The 21,846-nt window shown below is 43.5% G+C and overlaps 1 protein-coding gene across 2 annotated transcripts; it reads left to right on the forward strand.

Moving 5' to 3' along the window:
• The first annotated feature begins 1,370 nt into the window (after window positions 1-1,370).
• On the forward strand, window positions 1,371-19,260 carry LOC121876441 (serine-rich adhesin for platelets-like). 2 transcript variants are annotated; one of them, XM_042381514.1, is made up of 19 exons: window positions 1,371-1,487; window positions 2,622-2,785; window positions 3,039-3,307; window positions 3,698-3,866; window positions 4,218-4,295; window positions 4,695-4,823; window positions 5,107-5,330; window positions 6,091-6,198; window positions 6,564-6,759; window positions 7,127-7,937; window positions 8,824-9,273; window positions 10,722-10,846; window positions 12,444-12,576; window positions 12,904-13,038; window positions 13,634-13,721; window positions 13,983-14,183; window positions 14,466-15,915; window positions 16,228-16,470; window positions 17,315-19,260. In XM_042381514.1, exons 1-19 carry the CDS (start codon window positions 1,430-1,432, stop codon window positions 18,221-18,223), a joined length of 5,940 nt encoding a protein of 1,979 aa, XP_042237448.1. In that variant the 5' UTR covers window positions 1,371-1,429; the 3' UTR covers window positions 18,224-19,260. The 2 variants fall into 2 exon arrangements, with proteins under 2 accessions (XP_042237448.1, XP_042237449.1); XM_042381515.1 differs by lacking the exon at window positions 8,824-9,273.
• Window positions 19,261-21,846: the final 2,586 nt, after the last annotated feature.

Here is a 21,846-nt window from a genome sequence, read left to right on the forward strand (position 1 = left end):
AGTTTAATGTGTACCAGATGTGTCACGTCATACACATTCTCAAAGGTTCCTAAGTTCAATTTTCCTCCTAACTGGTGATGTGAGAACGTATCTAACTGATTCACTTAAGCTACCACACAAAGATGGATTCTCAGAGGATTCCCGAGTTAATTTTTTACTTTATTATTGATAATAGTTAGAATAATGATCATATCTCTGTGTTCATCTTCTCGTTTGATGTACTGTTAGATATTTGAGTATCTGTGATCTGATAACGAGTCGGTCTTTGGCGATATAGACTTATTAACTACCTTTTGTAAGATGAATGGTAGTAGGTGTAGTGGTAGTAGTAGTAGTAGAAGTAATAAAAAGGGTAGTAGTAGTAGTGGTGGTAGCTTAGTAGTAGTAGTACTTAGTTGTGATAGCGTGAGATGACATATTACGAGAGAGGGAAGGAATGAGATAGACAAGACTCGAGTTTAAAGAGAGAGAGATAAAGGCGGAGAGAAGAGAGTGGAACAAGGAAGAAAGAGATAACGGGGGTGAGTGAGAACCAAGGATAACATGGAAAAGAGAGAGTTGTCAAGAACAAAAAAGTGGAAGTGAGTCAAGAAGCTGGAAGAGAGATAAGAGAGAGAGATACCGAACTACGCAAGAGCTAGTGAGATGTGCGCTGTAGTAGGTGGAAGAGAGCGAGCGAGAGATAAATGATACAAGAGACATAGCTAGACGGTAGAGCACAGCGGGAAAACATGAATCATTGAGGAAGTCTCCAGTTAAGACATCTCCTCTGACATGGCGCCCCGACCGAGCACAATCACAACTACACTCTTCAATCTTTATTTCCTCCATAACTGCGATTCAAATATAAACCCAAAATCATATATATAATTACTTTTTTTTAAATTATGATATATTAATTTGAAAATTGGATAAATATGTGAAAAAGGATTGATTATATTAAATGTCGCGGGGTGTATGCTCACTCAAGGGCCTCCTGTACATGTGCGTGAAAGATAACGTTACTTTATACAAAAAAAATAACCACAATATATCAATAACTAAAAGCTAATGATAACTGTGACTTATAACAATGACGAAGAATATAGAACTATAGAGTTGCGTAGTTGGATACACTGGGACGATAAACAGCAAAAAAATACTAACTGGCACTGCTACATCCGGACAACACTGTTACCAATACCTGAATCATAACCAGCTGACGAAATATCCTTATTGAATACTCCATAAACTATCAATAAAAGCTAATAAACAAAACGAAATATATATCACAAAATCAATTAAACACTATAAAAATCAGTAACAAATTTAAATAAAACTAAAATAAATGACAAAAATTATGAAAATTGAGAGGTATGAGAATGTAACGAGTTGGCAACATTGGCGCCAGGCAGCGTTGTAGAGGGCCATGGTGTAGTCCTAGGCTGGGATGGCTTACGTTAATGTAGCCGAATGGAGCCCTGACCAAGTCTCTGAGTGGCTGAAAGGTGAGTCATAACTACCAACACAACCCCAGGCAAGGAGTGGTAGGGGCAGGAAATGGGAGGGTAGTGACAGGAAGGAGGGAAGGGGTGTAAAGGGATGGGAAGGACAATCGGGAGGTCTTTGTTGACATCATGACACCCACGCCCTTAAATGTTGCGGTGGTGGTAGGTGGTGGTAAGGGTAGTGATGGTGGTAGGGGTTGGTGGGGGTAGTGATGGTGGTGCTGGTAGTGGTGGTGGTGGTTGGTGGGGGGTGGTGGTGGTGGTGGTGGGTGGTAGGTGGTGATGGTGGTAGGGGTTGGTGGGGGTAGTGATGGTGGTAGTGGTGGTGGTGGTGGTGGTAGGTGATGGTGGTAGGGGTTGGTGGGGGGTAGTGATGTTGGTGGTGGTAGGTGGTGATCTTGGTGGTAGGGGTGGTGGTAGGGGTTGGTGGGGGTAGTGATGGTGGTGTTGGTGATGGTGGTGGTAGGTGGTGATCTTGGTAGGGGGGGGGTGGTGATGGTGGTGTTGGTAGTGGTGGTGGTAGGTGGTGATCTTGGTGTAGGGGTTGGTGGGGGTAGTGATGGTGGTGTTGGTAGTGGTGGTGGTAATGGTAGGTGGTGATAGTGGTGGCGTTGGTAGTAGTAGTAGTAGTGGTAGTAGTAGTAGTAGGATGGGACCAAGTGCAAGATGTTTCTACGCCAGACTCGCGGAGTTGATCTCCGAACAGAAGCAGCAGCCCACAAGTTATGTTACAGCCTGGATGAGATGTCGACTGTCCTTCTCTTTAAGTCGGCTTTGGTCTGCCTCAGGGGAACGAGAGCATCGGCCCCAAAGCCGACAACTGCTGCAGATATTGACTATGAGGCAACAGTCACTGAATGCCGCATAGATCTGCGGCTCAACTAATTCAACACAGCTAGGGTAGCTACTTATGGTGATAGTAATAGTAGTGGTTGTAGTAGTAGTAGTGGTGGTAGTAGTAGTAGTAGTAGTAGTAATAGTGCTGGTAGTAATAGTAGTGATAGTATTGGTAGTAGTAGTAGAAGTTATAATCAATCAACAACAATTATCCTTAAAAACTCGAATATTTCATCATAAACAAATATCACCGACCCTATAAACCAGCCATCACACGTCACTCACCCCCTCCACCAGGTCTGGACGAGGCCATCTTGCCGTACATCCATTACTTCGTCAACAACCAGGTGGACGGCAAACGACTCCTACAGCTTAGTCCCGATGACCTGCCCCCTCTGAGAGTTACCAAGATCGGCCACCAGGAGATTGTGCTCCAGGCTGTCGAACTTCTCCGCAATATTGTGAGTGATTTTTTCTCTTCGGATGTGATTTAATTGGCTGACTGACTCACTGACTCACTGATGTAAATAAGTATTGATTCTTACACTGTATAGGGGTAGCAGAGACAAGAATGAACGTTTATAAATATACAACTGACGGTGATGACCTTGGGTGCGTTTATAGGCATTTATTTACATCTTAACTAATTGGGGTCTGTTTTCCAGCACTATCAACTGTTATTTACATCTTAACTAATTGGGGTCTGTTTTCCAGCACTATCAACTGCATCAGGAGAATGTACAGCTTCTGGCTCTCCGTCTAAGCTCCAAGGCACGTAGCATATACAATGAGTTACACCAGGCGGCCGCAGCGTCGGGGAACGGCGGGGGAAGTGCGGGAGAGGAGGAAGACGGGGAGGATGATGAAGAGGGAGCGGAGAGGAGAAACGCCAAGAAGAGGCAGGAAAGGGTCTCAACGGCTGTCATTGCTGGAGTGGCCGACGTGCTGTCCTCTGTGAAGGGTCTTGTCTCATGGCTTACTAGGTATGTGAGAGAGAGAGACACAGAGGAGATAGACTGGGAATGAGAGAGAGAAACATGGAAGGAGAGAGATAGAAAAAAAAGAGAAGAGAGAGAGAGAGACTTCATGAGAAACAGAGACTGAATGAGAGACAGAGAAAGAGAGATCCTATCCTCTGATGGCCCAGTACAGTAGTTTATATACAAAAATATACAAAACTTAAATCCAAACCACACTTAACTATATAACCACAGAAAACAGACATATTTAACATGTATTAAAAGTGAAAGTAAAAAAAATGGTAGTCTTTCACCCATCCCTTTCCTGTAATATCATTGAGAGTTCAGGAATAGTGATGAGGAAGTTGGAACTGTACTAATATATTGATTCCTGTATTCCTCCCCACCCCCCAGGCAGCCATTTGAAGGTCAGGAAAAATATGATTGCCTTAAGAGCGACCTGGTGGAACTGAGCATTAGGTTGGCCACCATCGCCCAGCGTGACATGTTCGCCGAGAAACAAGCGACTGTCATCCTTCAATTGTGCCTTAACCTTGCCATCATCTCCGACAAGATCATTCAGGTAAAATTTTTCTGTCTGTCGCCGAGAACCCTAGATCAGTGTTCGCTCGACGTATTCTTCTGTTTTTATCTACAGTTCTCTGGGGTGTGATGATTAGCCACCCACCATATTCACCCTAATGCTACCCGAGGAAGTTAGGTTAAGGTGTTTAATCATCAGGTGAATTATACTGGGGGTGCTGACCTTTATGTGGGTAAAGTAATGTTCCAAATTTTCACTGTGACTCATATAACAGAAACTTGTAATCAATGCTCTGTCTCTCTTGTAAAATAATCTAACTATCGTATTTCCAATAGTTCCTCATTTAGCTACACTATATATTGCAGTTGTTGATGATTTGTGTTGTTGCAGGAATACAATGACCCGTTGATCATCCAACCGGCCACACTAGACATTGCAACCATAAAGAAGAAAGCGGATGACGAGTGGGTGAGTCGCTGAACTGTTTTGTGTATGCATGAGACTGTCGGTTTTTAGGTGTGAAATTTTGGTATATGCAAGTGTTAAAAATATCATCTGTCTATCTGTCTGTCTGTAGGTGTGACAGTTGGGATCAGGTGAAGATTAACCCTTAGTTTATTGCATCTTAATCCTAACCTCCTCCCCACCCCCCAGTAATATTAGGGTGTTAAATCATCACGTGGCATATGCTGTGGGCGGCTAATCTTTATGTGGTCCAAAATTTTTCAGTACAGTACTATGGTAAAATTAGGTAGGAATATTCATTGTATGTGTTTATTGAAGGTGTGAGTGTGTGTGACCTTTATGGCCTGATACTAACCCCATAGCTCCTTGTTGTGCGATTAACTGACTTGTCTGTCATTACAGGGAGTCTTCCTACAGTCATCCTACCACGGGGTACATCAAGTGTCAGAGGTGAGGGCTTTGAGTCCAGCCTACCAGTGTGGCAAGCTGCAGGATGGGGATGAACTGGTGCAGGTCAACTATCAGACAGTGGTGAGTGATGGTCTGTTGTTGATGTCATGCTGAGGTCCTTTATCATGCTTTCAGTATCGTTTGGTAATTCTGGGACCTCGGTAGGACGAATGACCGGCTTTAACATTGCCCCCACCCCCCAGGATCTTTAACCCCTTGTGTATGGGGTCCCCTCTCTGCTGAATAGAATCGTCTGGCATTAATCAAAAAGAATATTATAAATGGCATCCCTATATAATTTGTAATATTTTCTGGGAAGATTTAGTCCAGGAAAACACATTCAAGAGGTTTATTTCATCAACAGATTGGCTGGAGTCCCCACAAGGTGACGGCAGTGATGCAAGAGTTCCCCGTCGAGGTTATCCTGACGGTGAAGAAACGGCCGCGTCACGCCAACACCGTCGCTCAGATCTACCTGAAGCCGATGAGACTCCCCAGCAAGAAGCGGACGTATTCTCCCTGGGGCAGCTCTCTGGCCGCCTCTCCCCGCTACGACCTACAGAGCATCCCTAACCTCCAGCTCTCTGTGTGAGTTATTGACAAGTACAGTATATTTAGTTTATTGATTAAAAACATCTCTGGAACATAGACGCCTCAGCTTATTTTGTTTTAAGATTAACTACCCAAATGTAACCTGTAGGGGGGGGGGGGTTTAGGTTAAGTTAGGTTAGGTTAGCTTAAGAGGGATTAAATATCAGGTGAAATATGTTGAGTTATTTAAACCACACTAATGCTACTTAACAGGTGAGGTTAGCATTAGGATAGTTAATCATCAGGTGAAATAAGTTGGGGTGTCTAATCTTCAGGTAATATAGGATTAAACCCATGACCATTGGGTTGGGTTAAAGATGTAACTGTTATTTATGAGAGTAAATGAGAGACAGAGAGAGAGAGAAAGAGATGGAGAGATAGACAGACTGAAAAAAGAGTTAGAGACCAGAAAGAAAGAAATTGACAAAGAGAGACAGATATGTATAGAGCCAGACAGACAAAGAAAGAAAGAAAGAAATATATAGAGACAGACAGAAAGAAAGAAATAGAGATAAAGAGACATATAGAGATAGGGAGAGAGAGGCAGACAGACAGAAAGAAAGACATTCAATATTACCATCAAAATCCTGACTGAAAATACACCCTACAGTACGACATCACCTTATATATTAGTACCACTCACGGGCAGCTAGGGAATAAATCAACCCATATAGTGATAGTACCCAACGAGTATCCAATGAGTACCCAACGAGTATCCAACGTACCAGTCGGTGTATAAGTTGTCGTTCTCCGTCAGGTCGGTGCCCATAAGACGTGTGGTAGAGACCATCGAACTGCCTCCCAAGTCCTCCACTCCTCCACCACAGCTGACCACACCATCGCCACAGCCTCCGTCTTCCCTCAGGTTTGTGTGGTTGATATTGAAGCGCTTTAGCTATTGCAGTTGAAGAGGTTTATTTAGTGGTTGTAATTTGTTTAACCATTGATAGTGAAGCAGTTTATTTAGTCTTTGTAATTGAAAGAGTTTATTTAGTTTTGTGAGATGATTTTTAAGACCTGGAAGAGCTCTGGAAAGTTTGTGAGATGACTTTTAAGAACTGGAAGGGTTCTGGAAGTAGTTTTAAGCCCTCGATTAAATTTTCCTTTGAAACACAAATTATTATTTTTTTACCGTTTCATTTTTAGTTCTGTCATTAGGAAAAAATATACAATAGATCTGTCTCATAGTTACATGGCAGTTCCTCCTCCTTAACTGTCGTCCCTCCGCAGTGACGCACCGAGCACTGCATCCGACAGGGAGATCGAAGATTCGGACTCGGAGGACGACCCCTTCCTTTCCGACAGTGACATAGCTGGCTCGTCTCCGACCAGTGTGCGTCTCTACCACCCCAAGCCTCGGGCGCCGGTGCAGCGTCGAGCCACTATACCCGGAGCCACTACCCGACCCTGCCTCAGCTTCGACCAGGTATGAGACTCCTTCCTGGGTCGATAGATAGATCCAGTGTCTCTGAATGTTCTAGAGAGGGACATCTGCTGTTGGAGTCATTACACAGCCAGACTCCATACATGAAGTTCTTTATATATTGTTGTGCTTTATCTTCATACATGTGTCATATTAGGTGTTCGTGGGTGATGATGTTCTAATGTACATTTAGTGTTGCTTTAAGAGTCTTGCTGAACTCATCAAACGTCTGTGTTAATGAGAGATGTATTGTGTTTCAAGTAAGGTGTAGAAAATTGGGTAATTTTTCCATTTTTTGTTGAATCTTTTGTGTTTTTGTTTGATTTATTTATCTGTAGTTGATTTACTGATGTGATGTTGCACTCACTAGCTGTTACAGGACGTAAGATGGACACGAGGTGGACGCAGTGGCTTACCTGATGGTTCAGCACCGTCAGACCCAGATCTCCTGCGAGGACCCACCGGGCTGGACCACCGTGCTGCCCGACCTCATACTTGTATAGGAACTGAGGACAAAGTTAGAGTGGTAAGGGAAGGTAAAGACAGAAACATGACAGAAGTAAAGGAAGAGGAGAGTAACGTGAAGGACGGGAGTAAGAAGAGAACGATGGAGAATGCGGATGACAAGAACGGGGATAAAGGCACTGGCGACCAGGAACGTGCCTCTGACGTCGGCAAAACTGAAAACAAAAGCGAAAAGAAAGTTGTTAATATCATACCGTTGCCACCGAGGAAGCCGACCAACTATGGTGCATCGACGGGCAACCAGAATGCCTCTCCCTCCCTGGCTCATCGTCCTGTGGTGGCGGAGGAGAATATGAACGGAGGAAGAGCGGGAAGTGCGGCGGTGCTCGCTCACGCTCCTTCCTCAAAGTCCAGCACAGTCACGCCAGAAAAGAGCGCTAACACCAGCCAAGAGTCGCCACAGGACGCCTCCGGCAGGCCACGGCGCGTTTCTGAAGACAGACCAAAGTTAGACAAGAGTCACAGCACGCCGGCCTACGACATGGACGGCGATGGCACACTCCCTGGTGGCATTGGCTCGAATTCTGGGGGCATTTCCTCTTTGTTGTCCGGCACAAGTGACCGATCGCCTGCAAACCTTAAGACCCCAAACAGCGCCAAACACGGGTCATCCTCGACAAACTTCTTCACCTCACACGAGACAAAGACAACACTAGGTTTGTGATGTTTTGTTTACCCTCTAGCAATTGTGTTGTTGGGTCATGTCAGAGTAGGTTCACAGGGGGTCCACTACTGTATTGAAGTGTGTGAGAGAGAGAGAAACAGAGAGCATTTCTTCACATGTGTATTGGTCTGTTCTTGGAATAAGAATTGTCATGATGTAGGTTCATAGGCCATAGACATACTATATATGTCTACTTTACACACACGCACACAAAGATTGAAAACCAAAATACCATAGAAGTTACACAAATATTAACTTAGCCAGGGTATTTCCTTATTCTATGTAACATTAAACTTTGAGAATACAGACCCATAACACGTAATGGTGAGGGGTCATTGGAACACCATGAGAATTAATGTTTACTGTGTTGGTAAGAGGCAGTGAGTGAGCAACTGGTACATTATTAACATTATCACTGCCTCTCATCACTCTCTCATTCATTACTGCCTCTCGTCGTTGTCTCTCATCACTCTCTCTCACATCATGAAACTGTGTGACTCTGAGGTGTGAGTGAGCATTATACAGTAGTGTGTGTACCTCAGGGAAACTAGTGACCTTAGATCGATGTTAGTGTTAATCATGACTTATTTTCCAGCTAGTAATTGCCTTTATAACATTGGGTGGCTATTTTCTTTGTCAATACTGTGAATATTTTTTATGGTCATGCCAATAGCTGCAGTTGCTTCTTCCTCACTTGGTTTTCCTTTTGCTAATGAATGTAGTTGTAATTAATAATGTAATTTAGTGTGAAGCTGATGCATGTGAGGAGGTGGGTGAGACTACTGTAGAAGGCATAGTAGAGTACCTTACTGTTTCCTGCCTGGTGTTGGGCTTGTAACTGGCTGACAACATAGACGCATGATTGCTTTCCTCAACAGTAAGCTCGGGGGATGTGACGCCCTCAATCTCTCGCTCTGGCGTCGGCAGGGACGCCCCGGCGACCGTTCCACCCACCATCATATCGTCGACGACCACGAACGTCGGGACGAATGCCGCAGAACATTTCAGGTCCCAGGTGGTGTTCCCCGTCCAGGGTCACACTCCCTCAGAGTTGGCTGTTAATGCTTCAGGAGAGAGACACAGCAGTGGTGGTGGTAACAGGAGACTGGGTGGTAGTGATGGTGGTGGTGGTATTAATAGCAGCGACGGAAGAGTTAGCACGAGTAGCAGTGGCATTAGTGGTGTTGAGAGCATGAACACTCAGCAGGTGGTTCTTCCCTCCTCTGCCTGCCAGCCATCCACGTCATCGGCCTCAGCTGTGGTGCTGCGAGAAACACGTAGCAGCTCCCCGTCTGTGTGGCGGCGGGGCTTTATGGTGACAGATCGTGGTAAGGGACTTGCAGTGATTTCTTGTGTGTGTGTGTGTGTGTTTTAAAGAATCCTCCAACGAAACCTCATTCATGGAAGACACGTACAATACCTCAGCTTGTGCTAGAAGAACCACTTGCATGTGCCCCGTCTTCTACTGTTTCTCTAAATTAAACTGATAGTCATTACCCTCATACATATTATCCCTGACTCTTTGTACCATAGTGACAGCTTCATATATTAAAAGACCAGATGTATTTTCAAGCCATCAATACCCGGTAAGGATCATATGTGACTTCCCTCCATCTCAGTGTTCATTACAGTATAACATCACAGGAGTCGAGTATACACATCTCTGCTTTCATAACGGATTAGTGTAATTAATAACGTGTTCTCTCATATTACTAACTGATAATCTTATTGTTATGTTTGTTTATTTAATTTTGTTGTTATTCTTGTCTTTGTTTATTTAATTTTTTAGTTATTCTTGTTTTGTTTTTTATTGTTTGTCACACAGCCTCATCTTATTACAGTAACTAACTAGTGTTGTATTTCATGTGGATTTGATTTTGTCCGAGATGTTTACACTTCATCTTGTGTTTTCCTCGAGTTTCTCTTCCTACATCATCCCTACTGTCTCATATCCTCCCCCCCCCACCCCATCTCATATCCTCCCCCACCCCATCTCATAACCTCCCCTTCCCTCTTCTCACCCCATCTCATATCCTCCCCCACCCCATCTCATAATCACCCCATCTCCTCCATCTCCATCTCACCCCATCTCCTCCTCCCCACCCCATCTCATAACCTCCCCTTTCCTCTTCTCACCCCATCTCATATCCTCCCCCACCCCATCTCATAACCTCCCCTTCCCTCTTCTCACCCCATCTCATCATCCCAGTATTTGAAGTCACTATCAGTATAACTGTGAGGTCAGATCTTTTATCATAGGTCAGTTGTCCCGTCTCTCTCCCCTCCCTCCCTTCCCATAGTAGAGTAACAGAGCTGGATCTATCCCTACCATGTAAGTATGTATGTATTTAGATGGTATTTGTGTACATATGTATGGCTTTCGTGTACATAGTTTTTTTAATAGTGTTTTATGTCTCTCTTGCTTGGCTTCTGTGGTGACATGTGGGTCTTGTTCTCTGTATGAAACTCTTTTGCTTTGGTGTTTGTCTTGATCTGTGGAGAGAGATGGGGGTGCATTCTTGTCTGCGTGTGTGTACATATATGGATAAGTATGTACAGGTCATATCTATACACACCTGGTACAGTGAGATGTGGCAACTCCCTGGATGGCCCTAAGGAACCTCACCATAGTAGCAATGAGATTAAAGATATTAGGTAAGCCATCCACATACAGTAGTTGCCACATCTCACAAGACACACCAGCTACTGTATCGGGAATAAGTTCAGGTGACTGGGTAGAGACATACACATGCTTAAAGCTCAACGTTCCTCTCAGGGAGTCGGAGAATCTCTTGCCGTGAGCTCGGACAAGGAGACCATCAGGGTTGGCTGCACCGTCGCCGTGACAACAAGGGGTTCCTGCTGCCACATCGCTGGGAGCGTCGCTGGTTCATCCTTAAGGTGAGTACAGGGGGGGGGACTGGGTAATGAGAGATGCTACAGAGTAAAATAAATCCTGAGGCTGATAGATATATATATATGAGATGTATATATATATATAATTCAGGTTTATATTGTTTGTATTATGACAGTTTGGTAGTTAAGAAGCTTTGTGATTACTGATAATAAACTTAATGTATTTATTGTACCTGTAAATGTGATGTTTATTAATGTATTGTTTTATGGTTAATGTGATGTATATTAATGTATTGTTTTATGATTAATGTGATGTATATTAATGTATTGTTTTATGGTTAATGTGATGTATATTAATGTATTGTTTTATGGTTAATGTGATGTATATTAATGTGTTGTTTTATGGTTAATGTGATGTATATAATGTATTGTATTATGGTTAATGTGATGTATATTAATGTGTTGTTTTATGGTTAATGTGATGTATATTAATGTGTTGTTTTATGGTTAATGTGATGTATATTAATGTATTGTTTTATGGTTAATGTGATGTATATAATGTATTGTTTTATGGTTAATGTGATGTATATAATGTATTGTTTTATGGTTAATGTGATGTATATTAATGTATTGTTTTATGGTTAATGTGATGTATATAATGTATTGTTTTATGGTTAATGTGATGTATATTAATGTGTTGTTTTATGGTTAATGTGATGTATATAATGTATTGTTTTATGGTTAATGTGATGTATGTGTTGTTTTATGGTTAATGTGATGTGTATTGTTTTATGGATGTAATGTGATGTATATAATGTATTGTTTTATGGTTAATGTGATGTATATTAATGTATTGTTTTATGGTTAATGTGATGTATATAATGTATTGTTTTATGGTTAATGTGATGTATATTAATGTGTTGTTTTATGGTTAATGTGATGTATATAATGTATTGTTTTATGGTTAATGTGATGTATATTAATGTGTTGTTTTATGGTTAATGTGATGTATATAATGTATTGTTTTATGGTTAATGTGATGTATAATGTGTTGTTTTATGGTTAATGTGATGTATATTAATGTGTTGTTTTATGGTTAATGTGATGTATATTAATGTATTGTTTTATGGTTAATGTGATGTATATAATGTATTGTTTTATGGTTAATGTGATGTATATTAATGTGTTGTTTTATGGTTAATGTGATGTATATTAATGTATTGTTTTATGGTTAATGTGATGTATATAATGTATTGTTTTATGGTTAATGTGATGTATATAATGTATTGTTTTATGGTTAATGTGATGTATATTAATGTGTTGTTTTATGGTTAATGTGATGTATATTAATGTATTGTTTTATGGTTAATGTGATGTATATAATGTATTGTTTTATGGTTAATGTGATGTATATTAATGTGTTGTTTTATGGTTAATGTGATGTATATTAATGTATTGTTTTATGGTTAATGTGATGTATATTAATGTGTTGTTTTATGGTTAATGTGATGTATATTAATGTGTTGTTTTATGGTTAATGTGATGTATATTAATATGTCTGAAAGTACTTGTTATGTTGTATATAACTGTAGTACTGTTATTATGGGTCAGAGGTTTTAACACACAGTATTAACCCCCACAGAAGAACTACCTCTATGGTTATCGCGATCGTGAGGCGGTGCGGGCAGACTCGCTCATCTACCTGCCGGGGTTCCACGTCTGTCCAGCCACCGACGTCAAGGCCAAGAAGTTTGCGTTCAAAATCTACCATTCTAGTACGTTCTACGACACTCCTTTCATTGTTGTCATCATCATCACTTTCACTACCCTCACCGCCATCATCACCATTGTCACCACCACCACCCTCACCACCACTACCCTCACCGCCATCATCACCATTGTCACCACCACCACCCTCACCACCACTACCCTCACTGCCATCATCACCATTGTCACCATCATCACCCTCACCACCCTCACCATCAATTCACAACCATTAACCATCACACTAAGAGACAGATAACACCACAAACTCCACAAACACTAACTGAATAACCTAACCTAACCTACCATAACCTAACCACATTATAATATCCTCACAGGTGGCGCCACGTTTTACTTCGCCTGTGACACCAGTGAGGAGAGAAGCAGGTGGATGAGTCAAATGGGCCTCTCTGCCATCACCTCCCTCACCTCAAACCACCGCCAGCACCACAACACCCACCAGCAACAACCGGGTCAGTTTGTCTCTGTTTCCCGCCTTTTTGTGTTGTTTTTGTATATCATATTAGTGTTGTTGTTATTGTGTTATTGTTATTAGTCTCCCCAGGGTATGATTAGTCTCCCCAGGGTATGATTAGTCTCCCCAGGGTATGATTATTCTACCCAGGTGTATGATTAGTCTCCCCAGGGTATGATTAGTTTCCCCAGGGTATGATTAGTCTCCCCAGGGTATGATTATTCTACCCAGGGTATGATTAGTCTACCCAGGGTATGATTAGTCTACCCAGGGTGTGATTAGTCTACCCAGGGCATGATTAGTCTACCCAGGGTATGATTAGTCTCTCCAGGGTGTGATTAGCCTCCCCAGCTTATTATTAGCCTCCCCAGCTTATGATTAGCCTCCCCAGCTTAATTGATATGATGATTAAACTCCTTTAATGCTATCTTTACCTAACTTAACCAAACCTAACTAAATTTAACCTATGTTAAACTAACTGAATTTAACCTAACCCTAAATGTCAGGATGATTGATGATTTATACGACATTTTTGGTAAATATTTTGTAAACACTGGGATGCTTACTGATAACTACTTCGTTCTTGGTTGCAGGAGAAGAAGTCTATTACAGCGAAACAGATGAGGAGCTGGAGGAACGATCGTCACCGTCACGAAGGTCACCGCAGTCCACCCAGTCTAGGTACAACGACCATTATATATCGTACGAGGTCAACCATCATAAAGTTTTTGACCGATTTAAAACTTAACCTCAAAAATAGGTCAAATACGATAGGATAATTAATGTACAAGGTGTTTCAGAGGTCAAATACAACAGGAAATTTTTTTATATACAGGGTGTCTCATAGGTAAAACACGATAGGAAAATTAATTATGTACAGGGTATCTCATGAGTACCTAACCTAACATACTCAAATAGGGAATCTTTTCGACTGCTCCACAGGACGTCGCCGAGCAAGGAGGCCGTCGGGTCTATCTGGCGAGGAGGTTCGGCGAGTCCCTCTAGGAGTACCCAGGGCCGCGGTACACCCCTTGGCTCCCTAGCTGCACTGAGTTCGGGCAAGAGTCAAGGTCTGAGGTTCCTGCAGCCATCGAGGGACATGTTGAATCAGCCGGTGCCCACTGCATCTTTCCGTAGCTACAGGTACGTGTGGTAACGGTGGCGCCGGTAAGTCCAGTATTACCTGGATGTTAGGTCCTCCCCCCCAGCTGGTGATTACACAGCCTTGTACTAGCTGGGTAGTTAGGTTAGGTTTTGTTAGTTTAAGTTAGGTTAGCATAGGTAGGGTTGTGTTAAGTTAGGTTAGATTAGATTGGGTTAGTGTTTGGGTGGTTAATCTTATGGTGATATAAGGTGAGAGGATAAGCTTTGTTTATTAGATGACTAAGTGAGGGTTTGAGAGGCTACATTTGAGTGTTTCTTCAGACGGGTGAGTGAGAGCAGCAGTAGGAGCACCTCCACGGGTGACCTGCGGGGAGTGAACAAGCCAGAGACGCCGGCAGCTACGCCGGTCGGCTTCGACGGAGGATCTGGACGGAGGATCACCAGGAAGAACAGTCTCCGCGACCGCCTGCGTCAGCTGCCGGCGCCTTTCACCCTGGAGCGGCGGAGACAGGCGGCGAGTAGAGGAACACCGAACGGCCAGGACCAACAGAAACAAAACAAGAAACAACAACAAGAGCAAGTTGAAGTAGTAGAGGATGTTGAGCCTCAGAAGTCACAAGTAAGAGTAGTGAGGACTGACAGTACTGTACCACCTCCAGACAACACCACCAGTGTTGACTGCCAGCCTGCTGATGGTGCTCAGGATGTGTTGGTGGGTGGGCAGCGCCAGCGTCCACACTATATGCTCCCAACCCGTGCTAGTACCCAGTACTCTCCTGCCAGACCTTCTTCGGTTGACTTAGATACTCGAAGTAGCCCCAGTAGAGTAGGCAATGGAAGATGGGGGGGAACGCCCCCGCCCAGTGGGCGATGTAGTCCGTCTAAGTTTGAAATGGGCGGACGACGCAGCAGTGTTGGGGGAGAGTCGCCCGTCAGGTCGCTATCGCCAAGAAGAGGTTCTCTGGACTGCTTGGCCTGGTCACACCCACGAGCTCTCTCTCCTCCCACGTCACCACTTAACACGCCCACTCGCAGCTCTCACGGCTCCACCAGCAGTCTACTGGCATCGGAGGAGTACCGTGAAGGCTCTCCTGAGAAACTTTGGATTAACTCCCTGCGCACCGACTCTTCCAGGCCGAGGCCAAACGCACGTTCTTCCCCCGAGAAGAGGGATGGAAGATCGCGTTCTGGTTCTGGGGAAACCAGTTTACCCGATCGTCTGAAGCGCACTGCACTCTACCACCCGCCTCAGCTTCGCAGTCGAGGCGACCCAATGAAAGCCGCTTTTGAATTAGCACTGGACCCCAGTAGTGGACAACTTATTGTAGACAATGGCAGAGATGATGCCAGGCCTTCTGTTGCCCCGCCTGATGCGTCATCGCAGTCGTCCTCCCACCACTGCTACATGGAGCAGTGGGAGCAAGGAGCCGCTACTCCCGCCAAAAAGTCACAACAGACCGCCAGCACCGTGACTCTGGCCATCTGTCGGCCGGAGGTGCCGCCGAGAACCAAATTCCTGTCCCCTAGTGAGCGCACTCTTCCCACCTCCTCTCTCTCAGCCGCACTCCCCACCAGCTCCTCCTCCTCCACCCTCAGCATCGGCTCCTCCACGTCTTCCCTCTTGTCTTCCCACCAGTCCCGCTCCTCCGTGCCCTCCCCATCTTTTGGGCCGCCGGACTCGCCGGGGCACAACAGGACTTCAAAACCCATACCTAACCTGACCATCAGAGCACATAACGAAGACTCCGACACTGTGCGCACGCCTCTCAAGGTAAGATTAATACCATAGTTAATTACCTGTACCTCATCCCATAGTAATAACCAACAGACAGAGATACCTGTACAATGTAAGATTAATTTGGTCCAACTTAAATAATTCTCATGTCCACTTGTTTGGATTAAGACATCATCAACTTTTTATATAACTGTCCTCATTACCTTAAGCATGACAGTTTCCTTATGATTGTTTGATTCGTATTTGCCATGAACAACTGCTGTCACTTTGGATCACTTATGCATATCACGATCCGAATAATTGTAGTGAATTAAGGTATAAGAGTCTTACTTGTGTTCTTCTCTACAGCCGGCTATGGGCGTGTCCATGATCGGGAAACAGCGTAGGACCCCGAGCGTCATGTCTCCCCGGGACATTTTCTTCTCGTCGCCTCCGTCGTCCCCCACAACCCCAAACAAACCGGGTGTCGTGTCTCCGGTTGTTTCCAGCACCACGTCGAGTATATCCACCACGGCTACGTATCCAATAGCACCTTATCCTCACAACATAATGGGGAAGACCTCAACGCCCGCCAAGTTACGAAACCAAAAGGTGAGTCCCGTAGAACACATTAATTTATTTAGTAACATTTGTTGCATTTATATCATCATCCAACTATTGTAATGTTTAATTTGTGTCTCTGTGTTGATAGTCAGTCATTCCATCTTCGAAATCACTATAGGAGTCTGGGATCACCTGAAGTATACCCACCCCAGCTTATTACACCTGAAGATTAACGACCGTAACACTAACCTAACCTAACCCCCAAGTAGCATTAGAGCGTCTAATCATCAGGTGAAATAAGCCGGGGTGTCTAATCTTCTTGTGATCCCGAGTCAGATGTACAGTACAGAAAACAGTAGATTGGTTTCTAAGTTTTTAAAAACCAGGATGTAAATTACTTTGTATTTCAAGCCTGACTGTTGAAGACCGAGATGGTAGACAGTACTGTAATAGATAGTTAAGTAGATACAGTAGATAGGTAGATACAGTAGATAGGTAGATACAGTAGATAGATATGTAGATAAGTAGATAGATATGTAGATAAGTAGATAGATAGGTAGATATGTAGATAGATAGGTAGATAAGTAGATAGATAGATACAGTAGATTGGTAGATAAGTAGAAAGATAGATACAGTAGATAGATAAGTAGATAGATAGGTAGATAAGTAGGTAGATAAGTAAATAGATACAGTAGATAGGTAGATACATTAGATTGATTTCCCATCAGCTTGGCTCTTGAGAAGTCTATTGAAGGAGAATGTTGTATTATTGTCTCCTGATAGACTTGAGTGAGACTTAAGAAACAGCTCAAGGCCACATTAAGTACACCTAAGTTACTAAAGACTGATCGTGTTTAAAAACTTTCAAGTCTTGTATTTTTTGTCATTTTAGATCCTTCCACATTACCCCGGCATGGAGTACCCACCCGTGTTTGAGCCGGGGTCGTACTCTCTGTGTGGGAGTCCTCCGGATCAGTCGCTCTATCAGGTGCCTCTGGCGGCTCACCTGCAGGAGCAGCAGGGGGCAGCGCTCGACAGTGACGGCAACACTTCCTGCACCAGCATCGAGACGCACGTAATGTTTAATGTGGGTCAGGCGGGTCACGGGTCTCCGCACATGACTAACAGGGCGTCATCTTCGGATCTCGCTCTACAGGAGATACAGAACAGTGGTTCTGATGGAGGGAGCTGCCAGGAGCAGGGTGCTCCCGGCCGGGATTACAAGACTCACAGAAGTATTCACGTGGGCAGCTCCGTAGGCCCGGGTGCCCACCACAGTGTACACGTCATAATGCCCGTTCAGTCCGCGTCACAACAAAACTTATACGTCACCTCCATGTCTGGGTCCGGTTCGCATCAGAATTTATATGTGAGTGCACCGGGCCCCGGCACTCACCAGAATATATACGTGACCTCTCCCGTGTCGACGTCGTATCAAAATATGCACGTCACCGCCCACCAGAATGTGTACGTCAGCACTCCCACGAGGTCCAGCACGCAACACAATATCTACGTGACCTCACCATCGGGGATAAGCACTCTACAGAGTATGAATGTCACAAGTGTTTTAAGACCGACCGTGTCTGAGCAACAAGAAGTGGGCGGTGAGCGAGCTAAGTCAATACACGGGCTGAGCTCCTATGCCGAAGGTCAGAGTAAGGAGACGAGCGGTTCCAGGAGGCCGTCGTCAATGTCGCACCCGGCACCGAGACTGCTCCTTCCGGGGCCTCCCGACTCTCCGCCGAGTGATAGTGAATCTGATCTAAAATCTTCATCCACACAGACGGAGTCTACGGCCTAGACATACGACTCGTGACGTGTGCGGCCGAGGTCGTGACAATCCAAATGGTAGCTAGAAAGTCTCTCGCTGCTACAACATTGGTGCACCGCACGCACGTATGGTGTTGAATGGAACGGTGCTTTAAATCCTTACGTAACGACCGCTCAACCTTACCATGTCAGGTCAACGTTTCATGTAAATGAGAGTGTGAGAGCCGAGGTTTATGGCTTTAAAATGTGCTTTCATAGAATTAGGTCTATAACAATATATAGTCTGTTGTTCTGGCACGTGCGGTGTGGCGGTGGAGCCGTGGCGTGGGCTCCACGCACTGCACCGCCACTCCAGAATGAACCCTTCTCCATTGCCTTAAAGGTAATTCATTAAATGCTCATATATAAAAGAAGGAGTTGTATATATTTCTACAGTTTTATAATCATCGGGTGATAAGAGTTGGCATTAGACCGTTGTTTTATTTATAAGTTATCAATCACAAGTTAACTTTATATAAAATATCAACAAGTTATCGATATTTGTGAAAGTCTATTAATATTATTTAGAATATAGAACTTCAAGCAGGCTAGGTCACATGATCCAAGCTGCTGACACCAAAATAACTTCATACAGGGTACATTCCACGACACAGTCCTCCTGCAGTGGCTCTCAAACTACTGTACGTGTCGGCTCGATGCTTTGTGTTGATGTCTCGACCCGTCGGTAACCGTTGTGTTGCTGCGATGATCACTTTGAGTTGCTCCACGCGCTATACAGTGTGGGCTTAAATACAGATACAATTCATACACAAACACACACAAAATAGCTTTCATTTTTATAATACCGAGACGGGATGTAGTAATTCTCGCTGGGAAATTGTTTTAGGAGACACTATATGTACTGTTTTTTACCATAAAACATCGTAGCATTATTTGGTATCGGTTATATCGGTCTAAAACGTTAATTCTTGCTGGGAATTTGTTTTAGCAGACACCATATATACTGTTTATAACCATCGGGCATCGGTATTGATTATATCCGTCGAAAACAAACTGGATTTTTTTTTTCATGCGAGTCGGTTATCTGTCGTGCATACAATTATATACCTGATGTATGACTGTCGTGTCTTATGTGGGTCTAGTGTTGCCTTCCTATAGTATATATCTCAGGCATAAGGCTCACGTCCCTTGCTCATATCACCGCTGGTCAGTAGAGGAACTGTTAGTACAGTTTCATTGGATCACGGTAGGATTAGCCAACCCCCCCAGCTTATTACACCTTAACCACCCTAATGCTAACCTAACCTAACTGATCCTAAGCTAATCTAACACTATCCTACCCTAATCTATCCTACCGTGACACACCAAACTGATCCTAAGCTAATCTAACACTATCCTAACCCTCCATAACCCTAGCCTAACCTAATTGATCGTAACCTAACATTAACCTAACCTAACACTGACTTAACTTAATCTTACCCATCATGAACCTAACAACCTAACACTAACCTAATCTAAACCCCCAGCAGGTAGCCTTAGGGTGTTTAATCATCAGGTGAAACTAAACAAGGAGGCTAATTAACCCTAAGGTGATCCATTTCACATTGTAGCAAGAGTCGACCCTCAGTGCGCCCGAAGCTGTTTATCGCACAACACCTGATGCACAACTGTCGGCCCAGGGAATATATTAATGTATATATTGTACAGTGAAACCCCCACATAATGGACTTCGATCTGACGGACTAACCCCTTACATGTAGTGTCGTCCGTTATAAAGAGGTTCTATATATGATGGCCTACCCACCTTTCAGATAACCGTTAGAAGGAAATTTTATATATAGCGGCCTTCCCACATCTTATATAGTCGATCGTTAGCCTAGCCACCTCTCATATAGTCGATCGTTAGCCTACCCACCTCTCATATAGTCGATCGTTAGCCTACCCACCTCTCATATAATCGATCGTTAGCCTACCCACCTTTCATATAATCGATCGTTAGCCTACCCACCTCTCATATAGTCGATCGTTAGCCTACCCACCTCTCATATAGTTGATCTAACGGCCTACCCTTTCACGTATACTCCGTTAAATAGAGGCTAGAGGCTTCACCATATGTTGGGGGGGGGCGGGGGGTCGAGGGAGGATCTCGGAGCGTCGCTGAAGCTCTCGTGTTAGTGGAAGAAAATCAGTTTATATTTACTGTACACATTGATATGAGAACAATATTTATGTCCTGTTTTGAAATATATTGTAATCGCCTCAAGCTGCGTCAGACTCTTAAGGTATTATCAGACACGTATATATGTTTAACCTCTTGTGTACGTTACATTGACCCCTTGAGTACAACGGATTAACCCCTTGAGTACGATAATTTAACCTTTTGTGTACGATGATTTAACCCCTTGAGTACAATGAATTAATCCCTTGTGTACGATAGCTTAACCTCTTGTGTACGATGATTTAACCCCTTGAGTATGATAGCTTAACCTTTTGTATTTGATGATTTAACCCCTTGAGTACAATATCTTAATCTTTTGAGTACGATGACTTAACCTCTTGTGTACAATGATTTACAAATAATGAATTCATACTCAAGGGGTTAATATGGTAGTTGTAAAGCAGTAGAGTTCACTCATGTTGTAATTATGAGTCGTCATAGCAGATTAAGCTCACACACACACACACATATACATACATGTACGTGATGCTTCATTTTGCCTGATTTAAGTTAGGTACCTTGAGCAGTCTTGTGCAATTCAACGCGTGGCATTTTTATACCCTTACATCACTGGACATATACTCTTACATAACTGGGCATATATCCTTCAATAATTGGGCATATACTCTTTACTCTTACATAACTGGGCATATACCCTACCATTACTGGGCATATACCCTAACATTACTGGGCATATACCCTAACATTACTGGGCATATACCCCAACATTACTGGGCATGTTCTGATAAAACCCTCCGTCTTCCTCTGAAATATTTTGCATTTAATAACTAAAATATCGTTTGAGTCATTTTATTTTGGGTGAACGTAAACATGTTTAGCGTCTGTCTGCCTGTCTGTGTCTGTCCATGTCTGTCCATCCGTCTGTCTGTCTCATCTTTCAGTTCTCCTATACTTCTTCTTGAGTGTTCATGTTTACATACTGAACTTCCTGTACAGTGTGGCCAGAAACCTTCCCTCATTCACTATCACTTCCTCTCACCATCATTCTTCCCTTCTCTCACCATCACTCCCCTTCTCTCACCAGTTGCCTTCAATAGATGTCTTTTCTTGTGTGTTCTCTGTGTGGCCTAAAGGATCTCTTGTCTCATTTTCTTCACACTTGACTCATTTACTTCACACTTGACTCATTTACTTCACACTTGACTCGTTTACTTCACACTTGACTCCTTTACTTCACACTTGACTCATTTACTTCACACTTGGCTTTAGTTTGTGTTCTCTTCTGTTCACTGTGGGCTGTTCTAATGTTCATGCGTTCACAGTACGTTTATTATTGTGATTTTGACATAAACTATAATACGTTCACTTAAAAGACCGAATGAGCTCCTTGTGACCGAGTTCTTAACGGGGAAATGTATTTTGGGGGATGATTTAAGAAACGGCTCGTAAAGCATCGGTCATTGACGCTCTTAACG

Source organism: Homarus americanus, unplaced genomic scaffold (assembly GCF_018991925.1).
Source record: "Homarus americanus isolate GMGI-L3 unplaced genomic scaffold, GMGI_Hamer_2.0 scaffold54095, whole genome shotgun sequence".
NCBI lineage: Eukaryota > Metazoa > Arthropoda > Malacostraca > Decapoda > Nephropidae > Homarus > Homarus americanus.